The sequence below is a fragment of the Terrapene carolina genome, unplaced genomic scaffold (genome assembly GCF_002925995.2).
Source record: "Terrapene carolina triunguis isolate 2854851 unplaced genomic scaffold, T_m_triunguis-2.0 Scaffold89, whole genome shotgun sequence".
NCBI classification, from domain to species: Eukaryota; Metazoa; Chordata; order Testudines; family Emydidae; genus Terrapene; species Terrapene triunguis.
This window is the reverse complement of record NW_020664440.1, coordinates 23,491,161-23,511,055: the sequence shown is the minus strand read 5'-3', so window position 1 is coordinate 23,511,055 and position 19,895 is coordinate 23,491,161. Positions and strand designations below refer to the sequence as shown.

At 42.3% G+C, this 19,895-nt stretch overlaps 1 protein-coding gene across 2 annotated transcripts in view; it reads right to left on the bottom strand.

Moving 5' to 3' along the window:
- The window catches only part of DNAH12 (dynein axonemal heavy chain 12), a 168,935-nt gene that overhangs the window by 19,077 nt on the left and 129,963 nt on the right, over positions 1-19,895 (bottom strand). For both annotated transcript variants that reach the window (XM_026650210.1, XM_026650209.1), the window contains 6 exons: positions 18,089-18,281; positions 16,692-16,884; positions 13,147-13,319; positions 7,947-8,087; positions 6,663-6,821; positions 5,127-5,271 (listed from right to left, as the gene is read on the bottom strand). In XM_026650210.1, coding sequence (XP_026505995.1) covers positions 5,127-5,271; positions 6,663-6,821; positions 7,947-8,087; positions 13,147-13,319; positions 16,692-16,884; positions 18,089-18,281 — 1,004 coding nt within the window. The remainder of the gene's footprint in view (positions 1-5,126; positions 5,272-6,662; positions 6,822-7,946; positions 8,088-13,146; positions 13,320-16,691; positions 16,885-18,088; positions 18,282-19,895) is intronic.

Sequence of the window (19,895 nt, the reverse complement as noted above, 5' to 3'; positions counted from 1 at the left end):
CAACCAGGGGGCAACTCAGGGCAGCACTCAGGGTTGCCTCAACCTGCACAAGGGGGCAAACTGGCCACTCAGCAGCCCCAGAATTCAGAAGGTGCAAACTGCCACCCCTCCGTTCCTGCACTGGGTGAATCAGGGCCTTGGGACTTTTAACACAAAGTTTGTAGACGTCTCAGTAGGTTTGGAATTTGAGCTCATTTAACATTCAAAAGCTTGGAAGCTTATTGCATATTTCCATACTACTGAGGCCTTATCCACCCGGCTACACTGCACTAACTTGCCAATCCTCAAATAACTCCTCCAACAGACACCAAACAGGTTGTGTTCTTGGGTTGCAGGCCTCACCTCCAATAACTTGGTCTCCTCTTCCGAGGACAACTGGGTGTACTCCCCCAGTCCCTTATGCTTTAAATGCCTACTTCCAGTACCTGGATGATTATTTCCCACCCTATCCACAAGAAACCTGGCAACCCCTCACAGAATCAGGGGATGGTAAGATGAAGTGGGGGTGAAACATCATCTCAGTAGGTGAGGTATAATGTCCTCACAAATATTTTTGTTAGCTGCAATTTCTTCAGGCTGTAGAGCACCAGGACTCAAGTAGTTGCCATTCAGTGTGACACAGGCACAACATATATCCACTTTTGCTGACCAAAGTGGCTGTTTGCTCATAAATTCCAGTAAAAGTCTCCTTTTGCCATGAAAAAATGTATACCGCACGTATAGTTCCACTAACTTCTAAGACCCCTTATTGCTGTACAGATAGATTCATGAGGAAATATATTTATGAAAAAACCTGCATGTCAATTTTTATCCCAAATGTTAATTCTGCAATTTTACATGCTGTGAAGTACTAAATATAGTCAATACAGATGAAAAATAACAACTTGTGATTGTCCTTACAGTATTATGACAGACAATAAAAAAAATTAAGTGTTCCTGAACATATATTTGAAACAATCAAATGGTGTAAGAATTTTATATCACTAAGGAGAAGAAAATATTAAGAGATGAGTAGTACTGGTAAAACAATACCCCAATTTTACTTTTAGAGTTAAATTGATCATTATAGATGATGACTGAATGTATAACATATAGGCTAAGGATATTTAGGTAAAAGTAGAACACATCTGATCACCTGCACAGCTATGTCACGGAAATTCTAACAGTTTGAAGTGTAGGAAGAAAAGAAATCTTAACAGGACTTACTGCAGTTAGGTTCCATTTAATCAGTCTTGTAGTTAATAGAAAGAACAGCTACTTGCTTTACAGTAACTGTGGTTCTTCAAAATGTGTTGCCTACATGTATTCCACTCCTAGAGCACATGTGCTGGAGACTATTATTTTTTGGCCAGCATTGTCATGTGTGGGTGTCCAAGTTGCTGTTGTGGAATCTAGTACAAGATTAGGGTTAGCTGGTGCCAGGAATGATTTTTGCCATGTCGATCTTTAGGCCCAATCTGATAAAGAGATGAAGGATCCAATGAAGGATCTGATACATTGAGCCCCCACTTGCTGCAGTGACTTCCCTCAGATGAGCCAATCGTCGAGGTATGGGTGCACCTGTATTCCCTAATTTCTCAGGTGGGCTGCCACTACTGTCAATCATTTGTTAAAACTCTTGGCACTGTCGATAATCTGAAGAGGCAGACCTTGTATTGACAGTGGGAATCTCCTACTTGGAATTGTAAATATTTTCTGTGTATGGGGTGGATCATGATATGAAAATAAGCATCCTGGGGGTTGAGAGCCATAAACCAGTCCTAGGGATTTCTATATTACATTATAAAACTCAACTGTTTCCAGAGGCTAAAACAGGCTTTTAGATCAGTGATTTTTACATTTGTTTTTTATGTTTTGAATCTTTACACCTTTAGTACCTTAAACTGGAGTGTGTTTTCATTTGTGCAGGAGAAATATCGAATGCATTGTATAAATAGATTACAATATTTAAGACTTTATTTCTAATTACTGAGTAACTTAATAGGAAAAGAAAACACATTGCCATTGGAAAAAGGTGATAACATTTGTATTTACAGGAAATACACGTTCAGGTGTCTCAGAGCTGATAGGAAACAAACAAAAGGAAGTATTTCTTCACAGAACACACAGTCAACCTGTGGAACTCATTGCCGGGGATGTTTTGAATGCCAAAATCGTGATAGCTCCATTGCCCCCATCATCACACAGGCATGAATGGATTTAGCCTAGGAGGCAGGGAAGTATTAGCCCCATTTGGAAGGTGGGATCTAGGGCACCCAGAGGTGAAGTGACTTTCCCAAGGCTAAGCAGGGCGTCTATGGTAAAGCAGAGAATCAAACCCAGAACATCTGAGCCCCAGGCCTGTGCCTTAATCACTAGGCAACCCTACCTACACTGAGGAGGGCAAACCTCCTTTGCCGCTTTGAGTGAGTGGGCTGGGGCAGGGGCTAGACAGAGCTACCAGGAGGTGGGGAGCAGGGGCAGGCCCTCGGGAGAGGGGGCAGAGCCAGGGTGAGGCACCCGCCAGCAAAACCAAAAGTCAGCGCCTATGCACACATATCATAAGAATGGTCCTTGGAGAGTAAACAAGATACCTCCTTAATATGTTTGGAGACTGATTAAGAATGTCTTAGTGATAATTTCCTTTCTGCTAGCACTGTCTCCCACAATTCTAGCTGTCTGGTCTGTTTTCCTTTCTCAGCAGTTCACAGAGGCGGATCAGCTTTTTGGTATTGCATGGCCTCCTCTGCTCCTGTTTTCTACCACATTACTTATTCCCAAGCTGTAAAACTGGCATAACTTTGCTAACACATATTCCAAAGATATTAACTATGTACATTAGATGCAGGAATATGGCCATATGGCAATGATTCCACTCAATATTTGACACTTGACTCATAAGTCACTCAGGATGACTAGAATTGTGCGAGACACTGCTAGCAGAAAGTAAATGATTGGTAAAAAACTTTCCTTTCTGTGGCTCAGCATCTCCTACAATTCTGGATGTCTGGGAAGTAGCAAGCAGTGAACAGATGTAGGGAGGATTATGAAACAAAAGTTCAGTAGGAAAGAATTATTCTCCTTTTTGTAAGCTTGCTCAAAAGTCTATATTATTTCTGTGCCACCACCTGCGGCACCTTCCTGCCAAAGGAGGCTTTTGCAGAAGATAGAAAGTCCACCTTGTAGTGCTTAATGAAGGTGTTAGCTGTAGACCAAGCGGCTGCTTTGCAAATTTCCAAAATGGATGCACTTGCTTGTTCTGCACATGAGGTTACTAAGGATCTTGTAGAGTGTGCCTTGATCCCTTCTAGGACAGGAACCTCTGATGATCTGTAGGCTTTCAAAATACACAGTCTAAAACATCTAGTGATGGAAGACTTTAGAAGCTCTGAGTCCCTGGTATTTTGGGTGGAAGGGCATGAAGAGAGAGCCCAATTTTTCATGGATTCTGTACATTTGAGATAGATTTTCAATGCTTTTCTGACATCTAAAGTGTGTCATGCTTTTTCAGTTGGATGTTGTGGTTTTGGACAGAATGAAGGAAGCATAACCTCCTGGAAAGTGTGGAAGGAGGAATATTCCTTAGGAAGAAAGGAATCTGTTGTCCTGAGCACTACCTGGTCCTCATGGAACACACAATAAGGCTACTGTATAGATAAGGCTGCCCGCTCCGACACTCACCTGGTGGATGTGACAGCTACTAGGAAACAAGTCTTAATGGATAAATAAAAGGCTGACACAGAAGTCAAAGGTTCAAAGGGATGGCTTTTCAGGAAGAATGGCCTGACTGCTGATATGGCTAATTGGACTGCTTGAAGGAATCTGGTTACCTGTGGGATGTCTGCCAGGGACCCCAAGGATCCTGCAAACAGCATGCTACTGAGAGTGGACACCTGACGTATAATGGTACTGGAGAAAGTCCAAAATGGATGGAATTCCTAGTTTTCTGAAATTTGCATTGTGTTCTTGGCACCAGTTGTTGAATCTGGACCAGAAGGAGGAGTCCGTTTTTAGTGTTAATACTCTCCTAGACAGAAGCAATGCCTTAATGACAAGGCAGGAGCAGAATGGAGCCGGGCAGGAACCAGGCAGAAGCAGAATGGAGCAGGGCAGGAACAAGGCAGGAGTAAGGTCTGCCATAGCAATTGGCTAAGATCTGCCTCATTGCACAGACAACTTCCTGGTGTCCCCTTAAGTAGTGTGCCTGGACCAATCAGGATGCCGTGAGCACTGCCAATCAGGCCCTCTGTGGGCAGCATATTCTGTGGTGCTTGGGCCCACAAAGCTCATAATTTGTCAACTGCTGCTTTACCACAGATGTTGACGGTCGCTCAGGGACCAGCAGACCGAGGTTCTAGACCCATGGATCCTCACAAGGCCATTTTTGAGAAAGGGGGTTGAGAGCAGGAGATTGAGCCAGAGCTCACCACAGCATCCCTGGGCAAAGAGCATTCATGCCCAGGGTGGTGCTGCTTTCCTGGATCTGCAGCTGGCCTCACTGACGGTCAGGAAGAAAAGGCTTGAGGCAAGCCTCCTTAGCCATCTGCATCCTTTTCGAAAAGGACTGACAGAGAGAACATTTTCCAGGTTTGCACCCCTCCCCAAAGCAAAAAAAAGCTCATGTGACTGTCTTTAAACAATGTATCTGCTTCACAGGAAGAGCTGGGAAACGTCAGTTCGGTCATGACTAACTCCTGGTACCATGAAAATATTTTCATCAAATGAAGAAAAAATAACTAAAATAATATTTGCAAGTGGGCAAAACTATACTATGTACACTAAATCCAACCTAACCCTAAAACTATATGCCTAAAAACTATACCCAAAACGATTTGGTGATTGCACCAGGACACGGACTCTACCAAGGTTTCACAGCCATAGGCACTAAAAAGGAACTGAGGGGCAGTTGGGCCCACTCCATCCTTTATGCCCTGGGTACAGGAGCACAAGAACACTCAGAGTGCCTGAGCAGCCCCAAAAGGTACTGGTAGCCAAAATATCTGGCTTTCAAGGGCATGGGGCATGTGAGTACCAGGAGTGGCATACATATGGGCAAGCACTCAAAGAACATAGTTGTAATAATAATAATCGAAGTGTACTACATACCAAGTAATTGTCTATAAACAAATGTTTCCATGTCTTTTTACCTTGTCTGATCTTAGGCACCGAAGAATGATCATCTTTTGTAATTCATTCAATGTTTTATCCCATGGTTTTGGTAAAAGAACATTGTGTGGCTCTTTGCTGTCATAGATTTTACGCCACTCACTTGCATTTTCAGAAATATGACTCCTAGAAGAAAAAGCATTGTCTGTTATTGTAAATGCTTAGAGTTTAGGTTTTCATTAATTCATTTGATTAAATAAAGAACAATGAAATAGTCTCATATGCAGTACAATTAATAAAATCTATTCAACATGCATTATCCCCCTCTCAACCAATAAAAAATTGTATATTATTATACAACTTCTTACCTGACTTCTGCGCTGGGAAGTGGGAGGGGCCACCTAAGCTGGTGTGGAGGAACAAAGCCTCCATCTGTATGGCCTTGGTCTCCAGTGGATCCCCCAAAGTCTGCTTGAATCTCAGGAGATTCATGGGTTCTGGGAGGTGAACTCCCTATTTCTTCTATATTTGTGTGTGACAAATGCCACTACCCAACAGAAGAATTCAAAGGAAATTCAATGAAAAAGAATCTTGTGGAATTTTCCTCCCCTGGCACACCCTCCCATAGGTTATCCCATGAGTGGGCGACAAATTGGTACTCACATTAGTCAAGTTTCCCACCTCTTCCCCACAGAAAAACTTACATTTAAAGGAAGGAGAACTCCAAACAACTCTGGTTGTTTTATCAGAGAATGGGGTTCGCTCCTCCATGAAATGATCTGTAGTGCCCACTCCCAAAAAGTGGGCACCAAAAAGGGGGGAGAATAGCTCAGTGGTTTGAGCATTGGCCTGCTAAACCCAGGGTTGTGAGTTCAATCCTTGAGGGGGCCACTTAGGGATCTGGGGCAAAATCAGTACTTGGTCCTGCCAGTGAAGGCAGGGGGCTGGACTCGATGACCTTTCAAGGTCCCTTCCAGTTCTAGGAGATGGGATATCTCCATTAATTTAAAAGCCACAGATGCCCTGGGATCCGCAGCAGACTCATGTGGAAGGCTTGTGCCTTTGCACTGGCTCTAAAATCCTAAGGTGAAATCCTGACCCTATTGTAATTAATTGCAAAACTCCCATTGACTTCAGTGGGGCCACGATTTTATCCTGGTGTCTCCTCCCTTATACCTGCAACAGAGTTCTGCTATTAGGGACTCCCCCGGCCACAGCTGCCTCCTTTTCTAAGTAAGATTCTTCTACCAGGAAGGGACTTCACAGGGAAACTAATACAATCCACTCCAGAAAGACAAGTTCTTTATCTGGGAATCGATTGGATTCATTCTGACAATTATGTGAATAAAACATGAAATAACCTTCTAATTAATTAACCTCCTGACCAACTTCCCTACAATGTGTGACAAAGAGGGACTCACTTCTGAAGCTGAGGCACAATTTATGTTGTACAGGTATCAATATTACATTGATATTCAAGCATGGGCTGAAAAAGTCTAAGAAATATTGCTTAAATATATGCAACACACTTCAGTCAGTGTAGTTTTTTGTAATTTCACAATGGATTTTTACTGTACCTCAGTCCTCTAAAAGCTGAGAAATCACTTGCACGACATAGTTCATCCCAACTCTTATCTTGTAGCCAAGATGGATCTGGATTCTTGTATTTGTTCTTGAGACCCACTCCTCCAGTTAATAGGAACATAAATTCCTGTTGTTCTATCTCTTTCCTATCCCTAAATTCAGAAGAATGCCAAAACAGTTTGTAAGGAATACACAGTTATATTAAAAATGCATTTTGATGTAGTATAAAGCAAAAGCTGTTTTAAATAAATGATGTTCCATTTTTATTTTACAACATTCATATTGCAGTAGCATCTGAGGTCTCAGGGCCTCACTGTGCTAGGCAATTTACAAACATTATAACGAGAAATGATAAATTAAGGGTAAGGGAAGAAGGATACAATCAAATGTATACAATTCACTTATTTTTACTTATAAAAAGTCTCAGCTACTGCTATCTGTGTCCCAGCCTACTCATCAATCATTGGCTGATTTCCTGTAAGTGTCATGGCAAAGATGGATCTTGAGGAAGAATGCAGAGGAGGAGATGGTTGTGGCCTTACAAATCAGCTCAAGAAGGGCCTCCTATGTATAAGGCAGTGTGGAAGACAGTGTGGATATGATGCATAAGATGTTAGCATTCACTATAAATTCATATGGTTTACAGTTAAGCAATATAAATTAATATGGTTGGTGAGCCTGATTATTAAAAAATGTATGCACATAATAACCGATTATGAGGTTTCCAAGTAGCCACGTGTGCCTTCCTTTCTTCCCTCAATGCACACAGACACAAACGACATAGTGCATAAGAGCAGCACAGCCAGACAGCCAGAGTGGAGAGTCGAGATCGCATGGTGGAAGGAAAAGCAGAGACAGAGGGGAGATGGAAAAAAGAAAGGCTCCTCAAGAAAGGGGGAGTGATATGCCCCACAAAACTGCCAGAAAAACAGACCTCTCTCTTGGAGAATTTTTACTTAAACCTTATTTTTAAAATGATGGCAACTGTTTACATTGTATTATTATTAGATAACATCATCCACCCCTTTGAAGGGTACCATAAAGACATAAAAGGAAAAAATTAATAAGACATTTGGAGGCCTCATCTTTCCACCCAAATCACTGGCAAAACCATTGATTTCAATGGGAGCAAAAGCATTCACATTTCATGACTAGGCACTAAAGACTAAGTTATCATCATATATGTGCCCAAGTATTCTATTATTTGTAAATACTTTCAATCTAAGAAAAATCATTGTCTTGCATTATGAGATGCTAGAAAAAAAGATGCAACTTACATGAGAAGATTGCAGCAAAGTAAAAAGGAAAATAGCAGCTTATCCTTCTCAAACAGTGAGCGACATACATTGCAATATAGGTTGTATGTGAAGTGGTCGTTTAGGTATCGAAGACGCTTCTCCAAAATTTTGGATTTGTTACTAAAAAAAGAACATTTGTACAGATATTGAGTCAGGCAACTAAATAAGAAATCCAAAGCTCTTTGAAAGGTTTTGGTGGGATATTGGTTAGGGCTGGAATTTTCAAAAGCACTTAAAGGAGTTAGGCAACCAACTGCATCTAAAGGGAGTTGGGCAGCTAGCTCCCTTAGGCCTGGTCTACACTATGAGTTTAATTCGAATTTAGCAGCGTTAAATCGAATTAACCCTGCACCCGTCCACACCACGAAGCTATTTATTTCGAAATAAAGGGCTCTTAAAATCGATTTCTGTACTCCTCCCCGACGAGTGGAGTAGCGCCGAAATCGATATTGTCATTTCGAATTAGGGTTAGTGTGGCCGCAATTCGATGGTATTGGCCTCCGGGAGCTATCCCACAGTGCACCATTGTGACCGCTCTGGACAGCAATCTGAACTCGGATGCACTGGCCAGGTAGACAGGAAAAGCCCCGTGAACATTTGAATTTCATTTCCTGTTTGCCCAGCACAGGAGAGCACAGGTGACCACAGAGAGCTCATCAGCACAGATAACCATGCAGGCCGATAATCAAAAAAGAGCACCAGCATGGACCATACGGGAGGTACTGGATCTGATCGCTATATGGGGAGAGGATTCAGTGCTAGTAGAACTTTGTTCGAAAAGACGAAATGCCAAAACTTTTGAAAAAATCTCCAAGGGCATGATGGAGAGAGGCCACAATAGGGACTCAGAGCAGTGCCGCGTGAAAGTCAAGGAGCTCAGACAAAACTATCAGAAAACAAAGGAGGCAAACAGTTTCTCCGGGTCAGAGCCGCAGACATCCCGCTTCTACGCTGAGCTGCATGCAATTCTAGGGGGGGCCGCCACCACTACCCCACCTCTGACCGTGGATTCTGAGGCGGGGGTAATCTCATCAGCCACACCTGAGGATTCTGCGGACGGGGAAGAGGAGGAGGAGGAGGACGAGCTTGCGGAGAGCACACAGCACTCCGTTCTCCCCAACAGCCAGGATCTTTTTCTCAGCCTGACTGAAGTACCCTCCCAAGCCAGTACCCAAGACCATGACCCCATGGAAGGGACCTCAGGTGAGTTTACCTTTTAAAATATAAAACATGGTTTAAAAGCAAGCATTTTTTAATGATTAATTTGCCCTGAGGACTTGGGATGCATTCGCGGCCAGTACAGCTACTGGAAAAGTCTGTTAATGTGTCTGGGGATGGAGCGGAAATCCTCCAGGGACATCTCCATGAAGCTCTCCTGGAGGTACTCCAAAAGCCTTTGCAGAAGGTTTCTGGGCAGTGCAGCCTTATTCCGTCCTCCATGGTAGGACACTTGACCACGCCATGCTAGTAGCAAGTAATCTGGTATCATTGCATGACAAAGCCGGCAGCGTATGGTCCCGGTGTTTGCTGGCATTCAAGCAACATCCGTTCTTTATCTCGCTGTGTAATCCTCAGGAGAGTGATATCGCTCATGGTAACCTGGTTGAAATATGGGAATTTAATTAAGGGGACAGAGGTGGCCCTTCCTACTGGGCTGTTTGCCTGTGGCTGAAAAGAAATCCTTCCCTGTAGTAAGACAAGCGTGGGGGGGGGAGTTTGGCGCTAAGCTTTTCACGTGTGGCTAGCAGGGATCTTCCCTGATACCAGCCACGCGGTGGAGGGAGGGATAAAGCGATCATCCCAAAGAATTGGATGCGGGGGGGTTAGTTTGTTTTTTGCTGCAGAAGGTTAACAGGAAAACTGCAGCACTCAACGGGCTTTGCTTGGTATGTGGGAAAGGAGGACGCAGAAACCGAAAGACAATGGCTTACCATGGTCGCATGCAAGCCGAATTCTGTTGCCCGGACCTGCGTCTGTGATCTCTAGCAGCAAAGCCACAGGCACTCAATATTAAGAGGCAAAATGGGACCTGGCACAGAAATCACATGTGCTATGGAATGTGAATAGAGTTGTTCACCGTGAAAGAGTATAAGCATTGTTCTGTAAAATGTATCTTTTTAAAAAATTCTCTCCTTTTTTCCCTCCCTCCAGCAGCTGCAAATTTTTCAAGCCTCCCTCCTCCGTCCCGAAGGCTATCTCAGATAAGGCGTCGGAAAAAGAGGACGCGAGTCGAGATGTTCGCAGAAATCATGGAATCCACCCGCAATGAAAGAGCTCATCTGAATGAGTGGAAGGATACGGTTTCAAAGTATAGGAAAGATGCCAGTGAACGTGAGGACAGGAGGGACCAACGTGAGGACAGGAGAGACGCTCGAGATGAGAGGTGGCGGCAGGAAGATCAGAAGAGGCAGGATGCAATACTGGGGCTGCTGCATGAGCAAACAGACATGCTCCGGCGTCTGGTGGAGCTTCAGGAACGGCAGCAGGATCACAGACTGCCGCTACAGCCCCTGTATAACCACCCTCCCCCCTCACCATGTTCCATAGCCTCCTCACCCAGACGTGTAAGAATGCGGGAGGGGGAGGCTCCGTGCACCCTCCCATTCCACCCCAGTGGACAGCCCAAGCAAAAGGCTGTCATTATTTTAACCTTTTTTTAGTAGCCTTTTCCTTCCCTCCGATCCTCCTCCCAAACCCCACCCAGGCTACCTTCTCAGTTCTCTCCCTCTTTTTATAATCAATTAATAAAGAATACATGATTTTTAAATGATAGTGACATTATTTCCTTTGAAAGCAAGCTGTGATCGAAGGGGGAGGGTGGGTTGCCTACAGAGAATGAGTCAATAAAGGGGGCGGGTTTTCATCAAGGAGAAACAAACAGAACTTTCACACGGTAGCCTGGCCAGTCATGAAACTGGTTTTCAAAGCTTCTCTGATGCGCCGCGCTTCCTGGTGTGCTCTTCTAATCGCCCTGGTGTCCGGCTGCGCATAATCAGCAGCCAGGCGATTTGCCTCAGCCTCCCACCCCGCCATAAAGGTCTCCCCCTTACTCTCACAGAGATTGTGGAACACACAGCAAGCAGCAATAACAATGGGGATATTGGTTTGGCTGAGGTCTGAGCGAGTCAGTAAAGTGCGCCAGCGACCTTTTAAACGGCCAAATGCACATTCCACCACCATTCTGCACTTGCTCAGCCTGTAGTTGAACAGCTCCTGACTCCTGTCCAGGCTGCCTGTGTATGGCTTCATGAACCATGGCATTAAGGGGTAGGCTGGGTCCTCAAGGGTAACTATAGGCATTTCAACATCCCCAAAGGTTATTTTCTGGTCCAGGAAGTAAGTCCCTTGCTGCAGCCGTTTAAACAGAGTAGTGTTCCTGAAGACGCGAGCGTCATGAACCCTTCCTGGCCAGCCCATGTTGATGTTGGTGAAACGTTCCCTGTGATGCACCAGTGCTTGCAGCACCATTGAAAAGTAACCCTTGCGGTTTATGTACTGGGTACCCTGGTGCTCCGGTGCCAAGATAGGTATATGGGTTCCATCTATCGCCCCACCACAGTTAGGGAATCCCATTGCAGCAAAGCCATCCACTATGGCCTGCACATTTCCCAGAGTCACTACCTTTCGTAGCAGCAGCTCAATGATTGCTTTGGCTACTTGCATGACAGCAGCCCCCACAGTAGATTTGCCCACTCCAAATTGATTCCCGACTGACCGGTAGCTGTCTGGCGTTGTAAGCTTCCACAGGGCTATCGCCACTCGCTTCTCAACTGTGAGGGCTGCTCTCATCCTGGTATTCTGGCACTTCAGGGCAGGGGAAAGCAAGTCACAAAGTTCCATGAAAGTGCCCTTACGCATGCGAAAGTTTCGCAGCCACTGGGAATCGTCCCACACCTGCAACACTATGCGGTCCCACCAGTCTGTGCTTGTTTCCCGGGCCCAGAATCGGCGTTCCACGGATAGAACCTGCCCCATCAACAACATGATCTCCAAAGCACCGGGACCCGCGGTTTGAGAGAATTCTATGTCCATGTCCATGTCCTCATCACTCTCGTCGCCGCGCTGCCGTCGCCGCCGCCTCCTTGCCTTGTTTTTCTGGTCCTGGTTCAGCATAAACTGCACGACAATGCGCGAGGTGTTTACAATGTTCATGATTGCTGTCTTGATTTGAGCGGGCTCGATGCTTGCCGTGGTATGCTGTCTGCTGTGTTCACCCAGGAAAAAAGGCGCGAAACGGTTGTCTGCCGTTGCTTTCATGGAGGGATGGGTGAGGCTGTACCCAGAACCACCTGTGACAATGTTTTTTGCCCCATCAAGCACTGGGATCTCAACCCAGAATTCCAATGGGCGGGGGAGACTGCGGGAACTATGGGATAGCTATGGGATAACTACCCACAGTGCAACGCTCCGGAAATCTACGCTAGCCCCGGTACCTGGACGCACACCGCCGAATTAATGTGCTTAGTGTGGCCACATACATTCGACTTTATACAATCTGTTTCCAAAATTCGAATTCTGTAAATTCAGATTAATCCCGTAGTGTAGACATACCCTTAGGCTCCTTTGAATATCCCAGCCAAAATGATTAATTGAAATCTCAGTTATACTCAGGTGGTGGCACTCTCACCACTCATTATGGGTTCTATTTCAACACCAGATTTGGAATCCTCTACAAATAACACTGCAGCAGATTACTATACGGAGTGCTATCCTTTGTATGACATATTAAGAAGAGTGCTTGTGGTGGGAGAACTGTCCACTTGGAAGCTAAGAATCACATTGCTTCTCTTAATAGAAGATGTTTTGTGTTTGGAGAGTCTGTGTTTAAAAAGGGCAGAGTCAGTGGCTGATGGTTCCTCACCACAACTTGGACCTCCTATCTGATCTGCATATTAGGGGAGCGGAGCCCATCCTAGCTGCACTGTGCGCAACCAGTTCAGAGACTTATTAATATTTGTTTCTATAAAACTGCAGATGCAAAAATACAGATGCTGATATTTGCTGGACCAAATTTGTAACACGAAAATTAGAGATAATTTCTAAAAACTTGGGCCTCAATGAAACAAAACAGAAGTAGAAAGCCTAATTTAGTGAGGTAAATGCTTTAAATGGAGGGAACTGTTGATGAGAAGAGAAATAAAGATAAATATGGTATTTTGGCTCAGAAATAAGTACTTACCTGTCATGAATAGAGTTGATATAGAGATTAACAAACCAACTGAGAGAGTACTGGTACATGGGGTCGATGTTAGCTAGGTCTGCAATGCTGAAGAAGAGCACCGATGAATGTTTTGCAATTGGTCTATAGCCTTCTCGAGATTCTGCTATTTTTATTTCTGTTTTCTCAGCAACCTAAACAAAATGACAAATATTGTAAAAGATTTTCTCTTCATGTTTTCCTTTTTACATAAAGAATTTATTAGTATACTAATACTAATATATACTAGGGGGTGGAAGGGATAGCTCAGTGGTTTGAGCATTGGCCTGCTAAACGCAGAGTTGTGAGTTCAATCCTTGAGGGGGCCATTTGGGGATTTAGTTGGGGATTGGTCCTGCTTTGAGCAGGGGGTTGGACTAGATGACCTCCTGAGGTCCCTTCCAACCCTGATAGTCTATGATTCTATGATTATTAAAAATAAATGTATATGACACTTTATAAGCACAGAGTAAGACACCTTCCATGCTCCAAAATACTTATAGACTCAGGCCCTAACCCTCAAATGAGCCCTGGGTGGGTGGAACCCTGCACTCTCACAAAGACCCCTTGACTTCACGATCTTCCCCCACAGAGCTCATTGCAGTACTGGGGCCTAAGGTAGTCAAGACCAAGACAAAACCAGGCACAACTGGTCAGGCTTGTCCCTCTGCATCAGGTGTGTCGGACTTCACCATTAATGTCTGGAAATATGACTGGATTTCAAATTGCTCATGTATCATCATTCCAGCAGAAGATATTTAACAATATATTTGCCTTTTATAAAATATATTATATGAAATTAAATAACTTAGAATATAGCTAACATAAAGAGGGAAGGATTGTTTCTTACTTGTAAGTCTATATTATAGTAGTAATGTAGCTAGGTGCTAACAAATGGAGTTTAAGGACAATAACAGTTAAAACACAGAATCACTGATATTTTATTGCTGTAAAGTCTTTGATAATTCAAAGATGTCTAGTCACCACCAATGATACTTAACTCTCATTGGTATCAAAGAGAATTATGTACACATATGGAAGGGAAGTTATTTTTCATAAATATGTTACCAAAACAAAGTTTACAGCTGTAGTTCTCTGCGGTCTAGATGCCTGTAAGTCTGTCAGCTTTTTGAAAATACCCCATTTCTCTATTATGTATTTCTTAAGCACATCACAAGGATGAATTCCAATGCAGCAAAAAACATTAATGTTACTGAAAAAAGGAGAGTATATTCTAAAGATTGGAATGTTTTTTCCTCCACTTTCTTATATTTCTATTTGCTCCCTGCACATATTTGGATAGGTCTGTTCAAGTATAATGGAAAAGTTTAGGTAACTGAGTAAAATATTGTAGGACATTTATTAGCAGGTCACCATGCAAGGAAATATACCTTGTGTCTTAAAACATAAAATATGGAATTTATTAGGTTCCTTCTGAAAGCAACTGTTACTGAGAATCCAACCCTTCTCTCCTACATGAGCTTTAGTGAGAATTCTGTCAATCTCTTTATAGCTTTGCCATTCTCTACCTTTCCTTATGAAATAATTTAGTCCTTCAGAGAGCACTACTGGATTTATGTTAACAGGCTGGCCTAGAAGTGCCACACTGTATGCCTCTAAAGCAAGGTAACTGCATGATAATTTAGTGCTTACTTGCACTGTATAGATAGATAACACAAACTTAACCTGACTCTATAAGCACACAGTCTTCAGGCCACGGAAGAGGAAATCACTCTCTGATATAAATAGAGCACTTGCCTTAGCAATTTTTACAGACTCCATGTTTTACAATGAACTGCCAATGTGAAAGGCGAAGACACCAGGAACTGGGGTGGAAACATGTAATTTCTCAGGACAGGAAGAAACCTCCACTACTGTCACTAGCGTAATGTACACCCTATTTCTTGCTTAGGAATATGATCCTGTACAAGTCCTAAGGAAAATCTACTAACTGTGCAAAACCCTCCTTTCATAAAAAAGATTAAATACATTGAGCCACAAATATCATATCAAAGTGACATTACAGACCTTACAAAAACAAAAGAGCAAGGAAATTCAGACTTGAGGATAAAACATCACCTGTAACCTCACATCTGCATGAAACATGGGTGCTTCAGAACACAAAGTGTTTTAGAAGATTGTTTTCAGAGACATCTACATTACTTTAGAACAATAGGGCTCTAACAGATGACTGTGAACCAGATCGTTCTCCCCAGTTTCTAATGCATCTTAGGCACTTAGGGCTTGGCTACCTGGGGAAACTGATCAGCAGAATGGTAATGGTATACTTATATTGCTGTAGTTATGCCAGGATAACTTCCCATATGGAGACACTATTCTGAAATAAAAGTAACTTTATTCCAGTATAAATACTCTGCATTGACATGTTATAACAGGGAGTTCACCAGCATATCTATTCTGGTATGATTATACTGCTATAATTCTGTTGGTCAAATTTTCCATATAGACAAGTGCTAAGCCAGGGGTTGTCGAGGGGAAAACCTTTCTGGCTCCATGGTACTTTTTATCTACTACTCCAAACTTAAATGAGTCCTACTGTGCAGGTTCTGAGGAAATTAGCCTAATTGATTTAGGAGGAGGAGGCCTGGGGCAGGAATTAAGACTGGGAGAATATCACTATCTGTTGCACTTTCCCAATCCCTTCTCAAATGGGGAATCCCTGCATTATACGATGCAGATTATCTTCACAGTGGACCCTCCGAAAAATGTTGTTCAAGAGCAGTGGAAGATAAGACAGTATTGCAGCATCTCACCTTCCCAGAAAGCCTTATTTCAGGAGATCTGCAAATGTAGAGGCCAAACCCTCTGCCATTTTCCTAGCATGATACACTGCCCACTAACAAGATAATTCAGAGAAAACTCATATAATGGGCAATCAAAATGTTTCTTGTCCCATATTTCCAATTAGGGGACAATCTGGCCCACTATGCTTACCCATATATAACATTTCCCACCTTCAGTGTACCACAAAAATTTTAATTAATCCGCCCAGCCTCCTCTATGATGTCCTAAAGGTAAGTATTATTATTCTCATTTTATATGTGGGAAAATTAACACAGAGACAGGTTAACTGACTCACATGAAGCCATGCAGTGAGTCAGAGGCACTTACAGTATTAGAACTTGGAGTTTCTGGCTCCTAGTCCCATGTCTGTTGCTAGACCATTACTGTCTTCCTTAAAAGACTGGCTTTTGTTCATTTAAAAATTAGACCCTTACAACTACGTTAATAGAGGGACAAATCCTGAAGGCCTTATCTCTTACTCAATCCTTATTCAGGCACAACTGCCTTTGAAGATGGATGTTTTGCCTAAGTAAGGACTGATCTAACTATGAACAAGGATTTCAGCGTTTGCTCAACAGTTTTTCTTTTTCTTATAAATTGATCTTTTCCATCAGAAGCATAGAATTTTGCTTCTAATTCCCAGTCTTCCAGGCAGCAAGCAAGATTTTAGGTTTTGTACACAATAACCACTGAATTTGAAAACAAAATCTAACATTCCTTACCTGTTGTTTCTTGGTGATCTCATTAGACATTATTTTAGCAGAGTCCAAGACCATGATAGCACTCTCATCTTCCAGAATGTTCCCTTCAGAAGACTGTAAGGTTTCTAAAATTTTCTTCTCAATTTCCTTTAGTTGTTTTTTATTGGCTGCAGACTGAAGGATGAGAGCATTCCTCTCCTCTTCTAATTCTGGTCTAAAAACCAAAACATACACCCAAAGTTTACCTTTTATATTATTATTGTTACATATTCAGATACCTGCATGTAGTTAATCCATATTTGTAAAATCAATATTTAACTAAAGTAGATCACATTGTTCATGTTATATGATCATGTAATATTAGTGTCACAGAAACCTTACCTCTTGATTTTAGGAGGTTTGTGTCAGGATCTTAGCATTCCATTAATGCAGTTTTTACCACTGAGCTATACAGTTATACTGGAACTACATTAGCGCCAATCCTCTTTATTCTCTCAATTTTATCAAGACACTAAGGCCAACACTTTCAAATCTGGGTGCCTAAAGTTAAGTTCTTGGGGGTCAAATTCTATGCTTACACCCAGAGCTTTCCCACTTACATCAATAGGGTTGCACAGGTTTTCAGTCACCACAGAATTTGGCCCCTAAATCCTTGACTTGATTCAGAGCTCAGCTCCTGAAAATCAGGCCACTTATTTAGGTGCCTACATATGGACTTAGGTACAAAACTTTAGGTTACAGTAGTTTTATGTTTAAAAATGTTTGCCTAAAATTTTATATCCAGACTTCTGAAAATGTCAGTTCATCCTAATTTTTAATTACTATACATGTAACTCTTGTTTTTTGAGTAAATATTATTCAGTACTGCATGAGTTTGTGATGTGGAACTTACATTAAATGTATTACGTTTTTTTAGCAAGTGAATCTAGTATATTTGAGTGGGCAGTTCTGTGTTTGTCTGAATGATCAGAAACCCAGGAAATCCAATTAAATCTGTCTCTGTTTTGAGTTTAGACAAGAAACTAGAAACAGTTTCAGAGCCACCATGTTCTTCCTTCATAGAAGAGTAAAAATGCAGTCTAATAATCCAATATCCACATCTGCATGTGCAAAATCAATGGGCTGGATTGCCAGGAAGCCATATCAGAAAACAAATAATGATGGTTGCTCAGTGATAATGTTAAATAACAAAACACTTTTCCAATATCTCAGATGACTCACACTTACTATAGTGATGGACTCCCTAGAAATATTTTAAATAAGACAGCTAGAATACCAGGATTGTTATAGTTGTTATGAAAAAACATTTAGAATCATTAACAATTGCTCCATTTTATTATGAACATTTCTCTTAATTGCTTCCAAAGTCTCCTGTTTAGAATATTTCATTTGCCTATTTGCAATAAACAAACACATACCTTTCTTTTGCAACAACAATACCTAGTAGCTGGTCTTCAAGTCCCTCTGGTGTTATCATAAAGTTGAGTAAAGAAACTTTTGTAGCCAGTTCAGGCATATAATGTGGATTTCTTAGTTTTGTTGTAATAAAAAATTTGAAATCACTGGAATACTCAATAACTGTCTCACCAAGTCGGATGCAATCCATGCCCCCTAAAGTTCAGAAGACAAACATTTGTGTATGTGACGCTGTTCTTTGTTAATAAATGTGCATTGGTTTTCACCATAAATAGATTACAGTGCTGTGTTGTTATAAAGGAACTGATCTTGAGTCGTAACCCTCCCATGCGTGTACACTGTCTCCTTGAGGACAGCTTACTTGGTAATTACTGTGAGTATCCAGTGACAGGGGCTGGATGATACAGGGGAAAGTTCTTCCAAGGGGGTTTGGGGATTGGGGTGCACCTATCATTAACCTGCAAATCAAAATAGGACTGGCAGAGTCCTGAGGAGAATGCGAGTGGCTGAAAGGCTGGCAGTGTACAAGGGCTGACACCCAGATACCGCAAGATAAACTCCCTCACACTAGAGGAAAGGTGGTAACAAAGTGACCCACAATCCGAGGCGTCCCGAGAAAACATCACACTGTAAGTTATATGTTTGTTTACCTCAATTATTTATGCAAAAAATATTACTTTTGTGATCAAGTAAAAGCAAAAGTCTTGTTAAGAGCAAATTAAGTAACCTCAAATAGTAAGAGCTGGAAACAAGGTGAGTCCTGGCCCCATATAAGTCAATGTTATAACTACCACTCACTTCAGTGGAGCCAGGAATTCATCCACAGTAGGTAAAAATAATTGAGTGGGTCACACATTTCTGCCCTTCCTTTACTGTGTACATATACAATTGGAAAAGGTACAGGTTTTGTGTGGCTGCTTTTAAATTTCATATTCTTGTTTCACAGTAGCTCAAGCCAATTCATGTATTAAAACAAGATATCAAGATCCATACACAGCATATCAAGCAAGCACATAATCTTATTTGACCTTAACCCAAACTCTCCTATGTTTTTTGCTACCACCTATCATGCTTTGTATAATTTTAGACTGTAAAATTTCCCTGGAAGTTCTTTTGTTTGTCCGTAAAGTGTCACACACACCTGTGGCCCTGTACAAATATTTACAACATATATGTGCCACTAGCGTCTGCTGCAACAAGCACATATGGGGCAGGTTGTCCATGGCTCAACCTTTAGAGACGTAGGAGATTGCTACAGCCCTATTCCCCTCCCAGTCTGATCAGCTCTCTCTAAAAGAGCAGAAGATCTTCAGGGACAGACCATCCATTTTCTATCTTCCACTCAAGTAGAGTGGGGATCTTTAAAGGGTGGACACACAACCCAGACATCTTCCTCTTATCCATGGGAGGGCTGCTCACAGACTGACTCCTACACCTCCAAATATTAGACAGTCCTTAGAGGAGGTGTCTTATAGAGCTCCATTAGCAGGAGTTTCCTGCACAGGAAGGCTCTGCATCCTTATCTTCAACAGCAGATATCTTAGGAGAGAAACCAATTCACAGCCACCTGCTCTCTGTAGTAGCGGACTATGTTGAGCCCTGCTGTTGTCTATTTTGAATACGGTTCCAATAATTAATGCCCACAGCACACCGTGCAGTTCTAAAACCCTAGCGTGTGTGAGATTTGGGATTTCCCAGATCCACTGTAGTTAGAACTGGTCCAAAAAATCAGACCTTTTCTACCATGACAAACTTCAACATGAAACAATTTTTTTCATTTAGTTTTGAATGAATTTTTTGTTTCAATTT